This window comes from Anarhichas minor, unplaced genomic scaffold (assembly GCF_050575085.1).
Source record: "Anarhichas minor isolate MPS153535 unplaced genomic scaffold, ASM5057508v1 ptg000017l, whole genome shotgun sequence".
Taxonomy (NCBI): Eukaryota; Metazoa; Chordata; class Actinopteri; order Perciformes; family Anarhichadidae; genus Anarhichas; species Anarhichas minor.
This window is the reverse complement of record NW_027466463.1, coordinates 18,964,346-18,976,964: the sequence shown is the minus strand read 5'-3', so window position 1 is coordinate 18,976,964 and position 12,619 is coordinate 18,964,346. Positions and strand designations below refer to the sequence as shown.

Sequence of the window (12,619 nt, the reverse complement as noted above, 5' to 3'; positions counted from 1 at the left end):
TTTTTCCAACCAGGGAAACTGCCACCAATGAACACAACACCAGACCGGTTTGAATCACTACAAAAAAAAAATATGGGCGGCATATAACTGCAGCCTGGCGAAAATACTTAAGCATGCTTAAAGGGACATGCAAGTACACGGACACACATGCAGGATTTATTACCTTTGATGTCAGCTGCCGACATCAAAAGCAAATGGGAGCAAACTTCTCCTCGGTTATAACTTTCGTAGCACTTATGTCTGACCTAAAGATCTCCATGTGATGAAACCATCAGCCCATAATGCACACATGTACCTACCGTCTCAATTATTGCAGGGTGGAAGAAATCATCAAGATATTTTTCCCATCATTTTGCAGCAGATGATTTATTCTATTTGCAGAAACAGGCAACATCTGTGTTTTATCAATAACATTCAACATGTATAAAAAAAGAATAGTAAAAAAAATGCTTGACAGATTATAAAAAAACAAAACTATATTCTAGGGAAAAAGAAACTGACAAAATGAAGCAGAAGTCATCTGATTGTGAGGCACTTATGGCTTGGCAACACTTGTGCAGTCTGAGTTTTCCCAGGTGGTTGTAGTCAAGCGTCAAAAGGCCAAGATTACAATATTGGAACCAAAGGAGATGCTCTCAAACACAATCACATCACGGTGTGATATGTCATCACCGGCCTTAAAGCTGCTTATCTGGACCTTGTCACTGATCTACAATGACCAATAAGTATCATCTCTAATATTTAAGACACAGTCAATGCAACAAGAGGTGGCCTCTTGCACGGAGTATTTATCAAAAAATGTATCGAAAATGCAGTTCATTGTGGACAAAAATCAACTATTTACAACAGCAAAGAAGATGCTCGTTGATTTCTTCCTGTGGTAATAAAAAGAGTTGTTTGATTCCTGCAGTTGCATTGTGCTGCGTTGGTGTCCAGTTGACCCCAAGTCTCTCTCTGTGTGTGTGTCATCTCCTTTTTCATAACGCCGCCGTCTTTTTTTTGTTCATTCAGAGCTGGGCGAAGCCGCCGAGTCTATGTCGTCATTTTCCAGATCGTTGGGCGAAGACGACTGTCCTCCCTTCACTCTCTTCCACTTCATCCTCCTGTTCTGAAACCACACCTTCACCTGTTGGACAGAAGTAAAGCAAACGCTACGGTTTAAAATGTGTTTCTTGATTTTTGATAAAGAATTGTGTTTAAAGATCACGATGTCATCAGCGTACATGGATAAAATCGATGAGGTATATTTGCCTCTTGGTGCTTCCCCCTTTGCCATAACTTAAGATCAATGTTGTTGATCGATTGATTAGTGGATCCACAGAAAATATGTCTGCAACTATTATATTCATCTATTAATTGTCAATTATTTTTGAAGCAAATTTTTTGACGGTTTTTTGACTGTTGAAGTAAAACATGATAAAAGGCTTTATTGATTCCCAAATGGGAAATTGGGTTGTTGCAGCAGCACAAGAACAGAAATAAATACAGTTTAGTAGGAAGAGTAAAATATAAATAACGAGAGGACTACAAAACTAAAATAAGAATAGAAGTAAAACTACAAACTACACAAGACCAATTAAAAAGACAATTACCAGGCTGCTAAAATAAAGGTTTTATATATGTACATGAAGACTAATACATAATTTGATTAAGTAATGATAATAAGTATTTAACTATTAAATGAGAAAATAATTGTCAGATTAATCATTAAATGAAAACAATCATTAGTTGCAGCCATACTGGTATATTACTAATTAATACCGTGTATTAAGTACCCAGCATAAGAAGTTAAAACAAGAAGAATCTATTCTAGATAACACTCAGATACAGTGCAGAATTATTCCACCAAATATGAACTTGTAACATGATCACTGTGGCTTTTCTCTCTGTGTTGCAATTTTTAGCAGAATTTACAACACGGTCAGCGGAAAAATAGACAAATAATCCCCCACAAATCTCCCAGCGCGGTATGTCAACTGGCTCAGTTTGCGTTGGCCTTGCAAGAAGCATGAATTGTCGGTACAAAGCTCTCGGTTCTGGCTCAAAAATCTCTGCAAATGCAGGCAGAGAGTATCGCATGGACAGTGGGTCAAAGGAGTCAACTATCAGGATGTCGGCCTCCACAGGATGTGAGTTTACAGTGTGGATGGTGCTCATCTGTGTCACTGCGCCGCTCTGAAATGTGAATGATATCATGCTTCAGCCGTCTGGCCAAGAATAGCAGCGCAAACATACACTTCCTGAAAATTACAGGGAAAATACGGCAAAAAAAACAACCGAGGGTTGAAGTGTGTGATTGAGAACGTTCACTCAAGATTTTATAAAATAATGTGACAGATTAACACCGAGACAAAACAACGTCCAAATAAATCTGGACAGTAACAGATGAAGTGAATGTTTCACTAACCGGTCGTTTAAAATTAGGCTCGTCATTTTTTATTTGTCAACAAATCCCATGAAAAGACCTAAAACAACAATTAGTCCATTTGTTAACACATCTGTGGCTCAGTCCTTCCTGAAGAGGAAGTGGTGCATTTGTTGGAGTATTTTCAGCAGCGGATTAATAAACATGTGGTGATCTGCTGAGCATTTACAGCAGCAGGGTAGATTTATTTAAATTAAACTACAGTACCAATGTTCATCACAATGAAGGAACATGTCACAGTGTGGCTTTAATAGTGTTTGGACAACTAGGATCTCTATGGCACAGAGGAGGAAGATGCATCAGGCTTTGGATACACAAGTTGTTAATAGTTTGCTGTTAGTATGATGCAAATGGGATTTGTTGACATAAGAAAATATAGAATATCTCCAGCCGTATCTTTTAATAAAACCCATTAAAACCAGTTGTGTTATGTTGAAAGCCAGCAACACTGAACTCCAAGCTCTTCGTCTCAGTTCATGAAAAAGTGACATTTTTGAGAGACATGATTGACTTCAATTTATATTTTAGGATGACTCTAGCAGCTCAAGGAATGTCAGGTCGAGAACGTTTGAGGTGACTCCTGATTACTCTGGGATTCAAATGAATCTGCTGCCACATACAAAAGCCTCTTTGAGTTTTCTTCTTCACATCGTGGCCGACTGAAAGGACGGCGAAAACGCCAAAGCCGGGAGGATGAGCTGGAAAAAGCCGACCAGTTGCAGTGGGACCTCTGAGTAAAGATGGAACCCGGCTGTGCGAGTGTGTCCGTCCATACAGCAGTGTATATATATATGCGAGTGTGTGTGTGTTTTTTCTGGAGGTCTGGGAAATAGATTTGAGGAGCAGACGGCAGTATGTGTGGTCACTGTGGCACCGTGGCCTCATTAGGAGGAGCTGGGACACCGGGCCTGACAGACAGACTGAGGTTTCATCCAGCAGCATCGACACATGTTCGCCCGATTTTCATCGAGTCTGGAGCTGCCGCCCACTCATTAAAGCTGCATGTCATTCTGCTCGAACCGCAGCACGAAGAAATATCGTGGAAAAAGCGGTTCATTATGATCTAAATGCATCTATGTGCATGGATAAATATTGCAATATTGCAATATAAAAATCTTTTGGGACTTTTGCTGGTGGATTAGTATGACAGTAGAATTAGAAAAAAATGAATCAGTAGCTGAACTAAAATATTTACTTTTAGAAACAAATTTCTTTCCACGTTTCAGTATTTGTCACATAAACCTTTCTGCTATATTTTGTATTTTTTGCAAGGATTCTTTCATAAACAAAAAGTCCGAAATCAGAGATTAGTTTTTATCTAAATGCGTCCCATTTGACTCAGAAATAACAGAAACATATTTGATATTTAACATATTCGACTGATGAATAATACGGAGTATTATATTGATATGTATGATAAATGGCGTACCTGTCTCTCTGTGAGGTCCAGGTTGACGGCGATCTCGTAGCGCCGCAGCCTGGTCAGGTAGTTGTGGTGGGTGAACTCAGCCTCCAGCTCCCTCAGCTGCTCCTTGGTGAACGCCGTGCGCTCTTTCCGGGCCTTGCAGCTGGAGTCCACCTTAAAACTGGAGTCCTGGATATCTGGAGGGAAACAGAAAAGGAAATGCATTTCATGCAGATTAAGGAGTGCGTTTGGCAGCTTTCTTCTTCAAACTTTCCTCAAGACTGTTTGCTGATGAATGGACAAATTCTTAGCATTATTTTTTGTACTTTTCAATCACATTTGTTTTAAATATGGAACGACTAAAGTTAGATTTGTGACCAGCCTCTCGTTGACTATTAAATAGCCCTGAAGGACCTTTTCAACCAACAAACCACAACTCCAAAGACTCTTTACTGGGAGGCCCCTCATATAGTAAACACCAAAACCAGCACTTTAAAAAGAGACCACCATGACCTGAGCTCACACGAGTCCTGTTCACCTGCAGCGAGTATACATGCATGTGCATCTCTGCACCAGCGTGCATGTATCAATGCACACGCTCTGCCTTCATTTGTTTGTTTACACATTTTAGACCAAACTGATGCATTCGAGCGTTGATTCACGGCGTGTGTGTGAGAGCATTGTCGGCACAGGGCAGGGCCCACCAAACCAGCCACAGAGGGACTGAGTTAGGAGAGGAATGCAGCGGAACATCGTTAAAGCCTCTAACAAAAGAACAAAGGTGCGGATGTGTCCAGGTCCGACTGCTACGTGTGTGTGTGTGTGTGTGTGTGTGTGTGTGTGTGTGTGTGTGTGTGTGTGTCAGGGGAGATTTCCCTCTGGAGCAGATTCACATTAACTCATCTCAACATGACAGCGAATACATCAGGACGAAGATATCTCTATGAAGGTGGCGGTCAGCTGTAAGGGGCGACCGGTAAATGTGGTTTGAACTATGCTGACATCGGTTTCACTGATTATTTAAGCTCTTATAAGACAAAAGTCACGGTTTATTGCTAAGATTTATAGATCCCTGCCTTGATATTTCCTAGGAAATGTTAAAATTTTAAACCTCATTTACCAGGATGAATATCAATGAAAGCTGGTGGATTTAACTCCCAGTAAAACCTCTCGTGTATTAAAAGGGAAAAGAGTTTTTGTGGTAATAATTGAGCGCTGGTAGCGACACTAGCAGCTGATGTAATCGCTAGAAAACGGTTCTAATTTGTCAAAGTGAGAAGTTTTGCTCGGCGCTTGCCAGAGCAGCGGGCCAGGATGTGAAATGGACTGCTGTACCTGGGCCAGATGTGACTGGGCAGACCAGGACATGTGTGTGCAAACGCCTGGTGTGTGTGTGTGCTGGAATACCAGTGTGTCATGCCAAAAAAAAAAAGCCTTCTTATTGTTGTTAAAGTGTCTCGCTGCCCTGAGTGCTGCCGGGCCGCGTCAGGTCTGGTCTGGAGCTGCGTGAAGCAGGTTTCGTTAGACCGAACACCTGGCGGGGCACAAACTGGTTCCCACTAAACAGGCCCCCAATAAATATCCTGCACAGCCAGAGACCGTAAACTTGCAGGGAGAAGGCTTCTGGACCCAGCAGGGTCCCCAAAGACAAACAGCATTTGGTGTCTTTCTTTTGGGGTGGATGGTGCAAAAGTAGTTTGTCTTCATCAGGACTGAATTAAAGCTGCAAGTGATTGTTTTCAATCAAAAACCGCAGGTGAAAATTACAAGTGTGACTGATCGCATAATTGTGGACGTAAAAGTGGGAGTTTTATTGGTAAAACTTTATTAAAACCTCGTTATCTATCATTTGTAAGTTGAAGTCAATTCATAAATGGGTTATAACACAATATAATGTAATTATAAGCAGGTATAAGGACATTTTAAAGTGCTTATTAATGTGAATGGAAAGGTAATGTTTGCTCGGCAACATAAATGATATATGATGAATTGTCTTCAATTACATTTATTAACACTTTTAGACCCACATGAGAATGATTTGTAGACGTATACAAACAGTTAGTAAATGCTTATAACATACTGCTCTTATGTGTAATAATGCAGCCATGTTACTATGCATTAGTTTAGTGACAAATACATTAGTAAACATTTAAATATGCCTCTAGCCAAATAATCTGAATTTTAAAATGTCCTTGTATTTATTAAAGTGTGTTATAAACCATTTATTAAGTGTTAATATTCTGTTAATACATGTTAAGTAGTAGGTAAAAAGTATTACTGATTGCTTATATAATGAATTTTCCTAATTGTTTTAAATTGTGGACAGATTACAGACAATTCAATATAATGAAAATAATAACATCTGCTAATCACAGAGAGTTTATATCAATGTTCCTGTTTTATAACGTGCTGTATTATACAATTAATTATCAGTCAAACTTTGGACTGAAGTCGATATCAGGCACCAGCTGGAGTTCTAGGTTTTGGAAACACTTTCCCATATCTGAATAAATACACACAGACACAAGCAGCCTGTATAGCAGCTCTGTCTGTAATGTGAAAGCCTTCGGGGCATTTTCCTAATATACGTGCTCTTCCACCGGCTAGTCAATACAAGACTGAATGGCTCTTTTTCTGGAACCAAGAAGCGATGTAGTGGTCAGACATGTTGCATGCACTCAGTGGGAGATTGTGTTACGGTTTAACGACAGGAAAATGTCAATGGATAAGAATGTAAAGAGTGGGCTCGCAGGCGAAGTGATTTTACCAGACGTGGTCTGGCATGTTTTCAGCGTAGTGAGTGGAGGTTACAATAAGGTAAGAGAGGGAGGGGGTGGTGGGTGGTGTGTGTGTGTGGGGGGGGGGGGGGGGGTCTGTACTTCCCCCACCAGCCCCTTCAATTAGGCTGTTGCAGACATCGGTCATGTAGTTTTTTTTCTCCCAAATAATGATTGGTGCTCTTCAGAATCAGATACGGTTTGTTACGTTTGGACAAGAACAGATAATCACGATGAAGCACTTGATGACAATATCTTGAAGTGTATCTTCTCCACTCAGCTAGTAAGTGGAGTAAAATAAACATCAGGATTTGTAAAAACTGAGTCACCCAAGAGCCAAACCTCATTTAAAATATGCACAGAAAGGTTTCTTGGAGATTAAAGTTTTACCAGAGATTACATGCATTTCTCCAAAGTACAGATTTGGAATATTTATTGCTACATTTTCTTTCTTATTAGGTGCAGAAGTGCAAATGGCCGTTTACATAAATCATCATCTTTGTGAGGGAAACAAAGTTGAAAGGCTGACATTTCTCTTCAGTTAAGAAAAAGTTTTTCACAGATGAAAAGTGAACGTTCCAGATGTGTTGGACGTGGATTCATCTTTGACTCTGCCAGGGAGCAATTCTGCACATTCAAACTTTTACACCTTCAGATTCAGTTTAAATATAAACATTTACTTTATTCCGTCGCGCTCTGTGTTAGTGTGTCACGTGCTGAAATTTTTAGGAATGAGTTCGTCATGGATATCGGTTACTTTTGCTTCCTATTAGCAAGTGTGAAATATGATAGGGGGAATAAATTGTACTGTAATCCAAAAGCATACAATGATACTATTGCAATGCTTACAACACAACTATGGGCGGATATAAGGAAACATGAACTCAGAGAGCATTGCTGGAAATAGCATGCAATAGAAGTATGATCTTATTTTGGTGAAGCTACATGAGCACTTTTTCTTTTTGATAGTTTTAGGTGAAAAAAGTTCAATAAATTCAAAATTCACAAAAAAAAAACTGCAGCAAGATTGTGGCTAAATATAATCCACTCAAATAAATAATAACTGAAGCACCTGCGATGCCTGAAACCACTTTTCCCCACAGAAGCCTGATTTTTTTTTACCATCATCTTGAATGTGACCACTCTGTTATCAAACAATGGTCTATTTCCAACGGATGCAGGAGCGCAATGAAACGTTCACTCGTCCCGTTAATCTTTTCAGCCTTTTGAACAATAAGAGGATGCAACTGCTACTTGAAGTGTGCGTCTCGAACACAAAAGTCTCGTCACCTACTCACCTTTCACATAGCGATCCGGTGAGAGCGCTGCTTTAAGGGCGAGTTGATGAGGAAATAAGAGGGAGAATTTGTGTCACTGCCAGCTGTGATACAGGGCAGGGGAGACATTCTTAACCTCGAGGTACTTAACATTTTGCTGCACTTAAAAACAGAGCGTCAATGGCGTGGCTTTTTTTTTTTTAACACCTGCGTGCAGAGGTTTGTTGAAAAAAATCATGGGATTACTGTCTATTTTTCATTTTTATTCTTTGCTGCTGTCTTTTCTTTTTATGTCCACCGTATACACCAGAGTAGCAGAAGAAGAAGAATGTGCACTGTCATTTTTAATACGCCCACGTGTGCATTTCATTACTGCACATCTTCCTTTTCTAACCCTCCTGTGATTAGTCTTTGGATGCTCGTCTCTCTCTATTAGACCTAAACACACTCCAGCTGACTCCCATCCATCCCAGCGACTCACCTGTGACATCTCTCTTCCTCTTGTTGGAGCTCTTCTTGTCAGAGTCGGCCGACGTCGCGCTCTGAGGCGAGTACTCTCCCTCCAGACAGCCGGGCACGGCCCCTGGAAGCCTGTCTGTCCCTACACTGTCCAGCTCGGGCCCTCCGCCTCCGGCACCACCTACGGGTGCGACGATGGCCGGGCAGGCCTCGGGCGCCCTCGCCCGTGTCTCGCAAGGGTTGAACTGCCAGTCGGCTCTCTGGTAGCCCCCCTGGCTCTCTTGGTACTGTCTGTCGTCTCGTGGGTAGGCGGCGTGCGGCACAGTCGGCACCAGGCAGGAGCTGGAGAAGTCCGTGTAGGCCAGGAAGTCGGGCTTCTGGTGGAGTGAGAAAGGGGCCTGCTGGTAGGGCAACTGCAGATTGGCCCCCGAGTGAGGGTTCCTCATGCAGCCCCAGATTGGGCTGCTGGGGTGGGCGCTCCTCATGCAGCTGCTGGCTGGCTGATCCATGACGAGGCAAGAATCACACGATCTTAATCAACGTCTTGTTACGAGTCTTTTTGCTTGCAGAGGAGTTGGAATCCTCCCCTCCCCTAACTGATAGCGAGTAAGGACTGGAAATCTGTATCGGTCTTGAGAAACGTCCACTTCAGCCGACTAAATGCACATCATCGTCTCGCTGCATCCACCTCAGGAACACTCACTTCTGTCAGAGGCTGCTGACTCTTCCACAGCCGAGAACGCGTGAGGATAGACGCCTTCCTGTGACAGCTTTCTCTCTCTCTCTCTCTCTCTCTGGGAGTGTGTGTGTGAATGTGTGTGTGACGTCCTCTGGAGCCTCCGGTCCTGACACACTCTCACACACTTTCCCTCACTGTCCTGCTCTCACACACACCCCTCTTCTCCCTGACTGGCTTTGTGGCTCGACGGGAGAGCTGCATCCGCAACTGCATGACTCCCCTCCTCGGGCTGGCTGTTTTCACAACTCTTCTAAGGCATTCTTGACAAGCAGAGCCCTCCTCCTTTTTAAAACATATAGGTGGGAAAGAGTGGCAAGTTTATGGAGTGTAACGTGAGATTGCAGAGGAGGAGCCCTGCCGGCCACATGTTGGTAGTACCCTCCAACCAACCCTGCCTCATCAACTATTAATCACGCTGGGGAAATTTTATACGCACATCTAATGGGCTTTCCAGACGCGGGGCTTTTTAAAGGGACATTGTCTGTAAAATATAAAGCGAGCACCCACCCACACGAGAGCTGGGGACCCCGACTTATTTCGGCTCCTTAGCGCTTTCTGACACCCAATTTAATTCCTTTTTTGACACCCTTTAGGGAAAGTTAACCCTAACCCTTTCCCTCCGCACCCCTGATCCCCCCCTGTCCTCTCCAATCTGAAAAGTATTTTTTTTTCCTTTCTTGTTTTTATGACTTTCTGTGTGTGTGTGTGTGTGTGTGTGTGTGTGTGTGTGTGTGTGTGTGTGTGTGTGCACATGAATGCTACACACCCAAATCCACCTGGCTGTACTTTCTTTAAGTCTGAGGTGATAGAGGGACTGGATTTGATATTGGCTGCGCAGGCTCTCACACCTCCTGAGGCTTTCTCACTTTAGTGAAACACAATATGAAATTTCAGAGCCACATTTCAAAAACACAAGCTAATATTTTCTTCTTCTACTATTTTTTTTCCTGCGCGGTCTCTGTGTGGAGTCCTTCTTGCTCCTAACGTCTGAGATATTTAAGCAGCAGTAGCGACTGTGCGTGATGGCGATCGCATGTGGATTTACCGCATTTGGATCGACGGAGATGTGATTTTCTGATCACTGATTTTTAATCTGTGCAGGCTACTCACGATAGAAGCCACTTCCCCATGAAGTAATGTCTCTAATACCATTAAAACCTTTTCGGGCTCAACCAAAATTTGGACTCAATTTCAGCGTATCCGTTACCCAGTAAACCCACTGAACCACACTTTACAGAAATGCAGTTTCTCTTCATACTGCTCATAGTTGTGAGCTGAGGTTTGCCTTCCTTGTGTGTCCTCACTTTGCTCCTGACCACCTCTCAGACGGGGGGGGGGGGGGGGGGGGGGGAATCAGACCTCCATTGAGAGGAGAGAGAAGGAAAGATTCAAGGATAAAGGCTATTAGAGTAGAAAGAAGGAGGGAAAACTGAGATAAAAAGTGCACCTCAGAGGAAAAGGGAGAACTTGTTTGTGATCATTTCATAGCCAGAAAATGGGCTAAAGATGACTCAGTACTGCTGACCCTCTTTTGTACATACATTACATTACAGTCATAATGCATTCAGCTACAACAAAATCATTCAAGAAAAAGACAAGAGGGAAAATAAACGTCATTCAAAAAAAGAAATCCACTGCCACGAAGTAAAAAAAAAAAAAAGAAGCCACTAAAAGAACGTTTAGATGAAAGTGAAAGCCAACAAACCTAGAAGGGGACGAAATGAAAGAAAGAAAAAGAAACAGTCAGATAGAGACAGAGAGTCAGAGAGCCAGAGAGTGTTTGAGGTCGCACACCAAACCCTTTCCATTTACCCAGCGAATTGTTGAGCCATGAAGCATCCCCTCGCTTTTACTGGCAGCCCGAGCTCTGGCCGCACCGCAGGGAGCAGAGGTTACACTGCATTTGTGGTCAGAGCCCGGGCCATCTGTGTGTCAGTATAAATTAGAGAGTGTGTGTGTGCATGTGCTGTAAAAATATACGTCATTGTGTGTGTGTGTGTCTCAATATAAGAGGTAATGGGTGTTGAAATGAAAGTGATAGGAGAGAAAGAGTATCCGTTACTTCACACTCTATCTGTGAGAGTATTGTTGTCAGACATTTACACAGAACTCTGAAGAACCGTCAGTTCAGAGCCAACAAATGTAAAAACAACGACGGCTTTCTTTCCCTCCAACGTCTCTTAACACAACTCAACAAGAAAGCGGGTTAGTCACTGCGTCGCTGTCGGGCGGAAACTTTGATTGTCCAAAAAAGTCACTTTTCTGGAAATAATCTAAGTTGGTTTGTTGTCTTTATATATATGGTCAGATACTTCCATGTTATCGTATTATTTTACCAAAATAAAGATGAGTGTAATATAAATGTATGGCTTTTATTACTTTATCCTGATTTTATAATGCCTATGTATATACAGTATATATATATATATATTCTTTATCTTGTCCTGCGTGTCTAACACTGTACTGTCTTGTTGGCTTCTTCAGCTGATTGCAGCACTATTGCCCAAGCAAAGCTTCCCCTTGACGACTATAAAGTATATTTTATGTTGTCTTGAAGTGAAGCTTTTGGACATTATTAATAAAGGTTAAAAAAGCCTGTTGACACCATAAAGTTCACCTTTCGCAACAGCTGGATTCTCGCGATATCTCGAGATCACGCAAGAATCTCTGGATCACATATCACACAAGTCATGCGTAAGCCAGATCACGGACCAATCAGCATCCTGTGAGGAGCTACTGGCCGCTATGGGGCGTGGCTTAGATTTGCGCCAAATTAGACAGAAACGACTGTTCGTTCAAAACAACAATGGCGGTTCCCAACGAGGTTAGCGTGGATACTGCAATAGTGCCACCAACAGGGTGGAGAAGTCAGGAAGTATTGAGAGACGGACTACAACACTGTTAGTTCTGGTGTCCTCGTGGGCTTTGTTGACAATAAGAAAAAGACAGAATCATCCTCTAACAAGCAGTGATGCTTCACTGTATTTCATTAAAATGATAATCTTTCTCAGTATGCTGCAAAATGTTTCACACAGTACTCGTAATGTGTGTGTGTGTGTTTCTGCTATCCCTGTGTTTGTAAAACAACAAAAGGCCTTTACGACGAATGACGAATAGATGACAAGAAAATGCGATATACTGCGAATACTTTGCACCAAAACTTTTTATACCGACGGTGATGTACATTTGTAACAGTTGCAGCACTTTTTCAGTAAAATATTTGAATAGTTTTGTGCAGACAGAGGACCAACAACCAGGATCCTATTGACCCAGAGCAGCGCCTGACAGTATGTCTGAGTTTAACTGTTGCATAGCCTAAACTTCTGTAAGTTATTTTATTGAGTTTCCTTTTAGTGAAATACTCTGACTGAATTTGAGTTTTTGTCTTGGGCTTTTATTGTGAAAGGTCATAACAGAAGGAGTGGGTCTGGTCTGTGCTGCATGTGTTGAAAGTATTAATAAAGTTTGCCGTCCTGGTTTGGACTACGGAGCTTCCGTTGTTGTAGACTATAGTGTACGTTTTGAATATGTTCCACA

General features: G+C 42.1%; 1 protein-coding gene across 1 annotated transcript; it reads right to left on the bottom strand.

The window, feature by feature from the left end:
• Nucleotides 1-1,003: 1,003 nt before the first annotated feature.
• meox1 (mesenchyme homeobox 1) lies at nucleotides 1,004-8,878 on the bottom strand. Its single transcript, XM_076094117.1, has 3 exons — nucleotides 8,366-8,878; nucleotides 3,855-4,027; nucleotides 1,004-1,126 (listed from the first exon to the last, which is right to left on the bottom strand). Exons 1-3 carry the CDS (start codon nucleotides 8,850-8,852, stop codon nucleotides 1,004-1,006), a joined length of 783 nt encoding a protein of 260 aa, XP_075950232.1. The 5' UTR covers nucleotides 8,853-8,878.
• Between the last annotated feature and the right edge of the window lie 3,741 nt (nucleotides 8,879-12,619).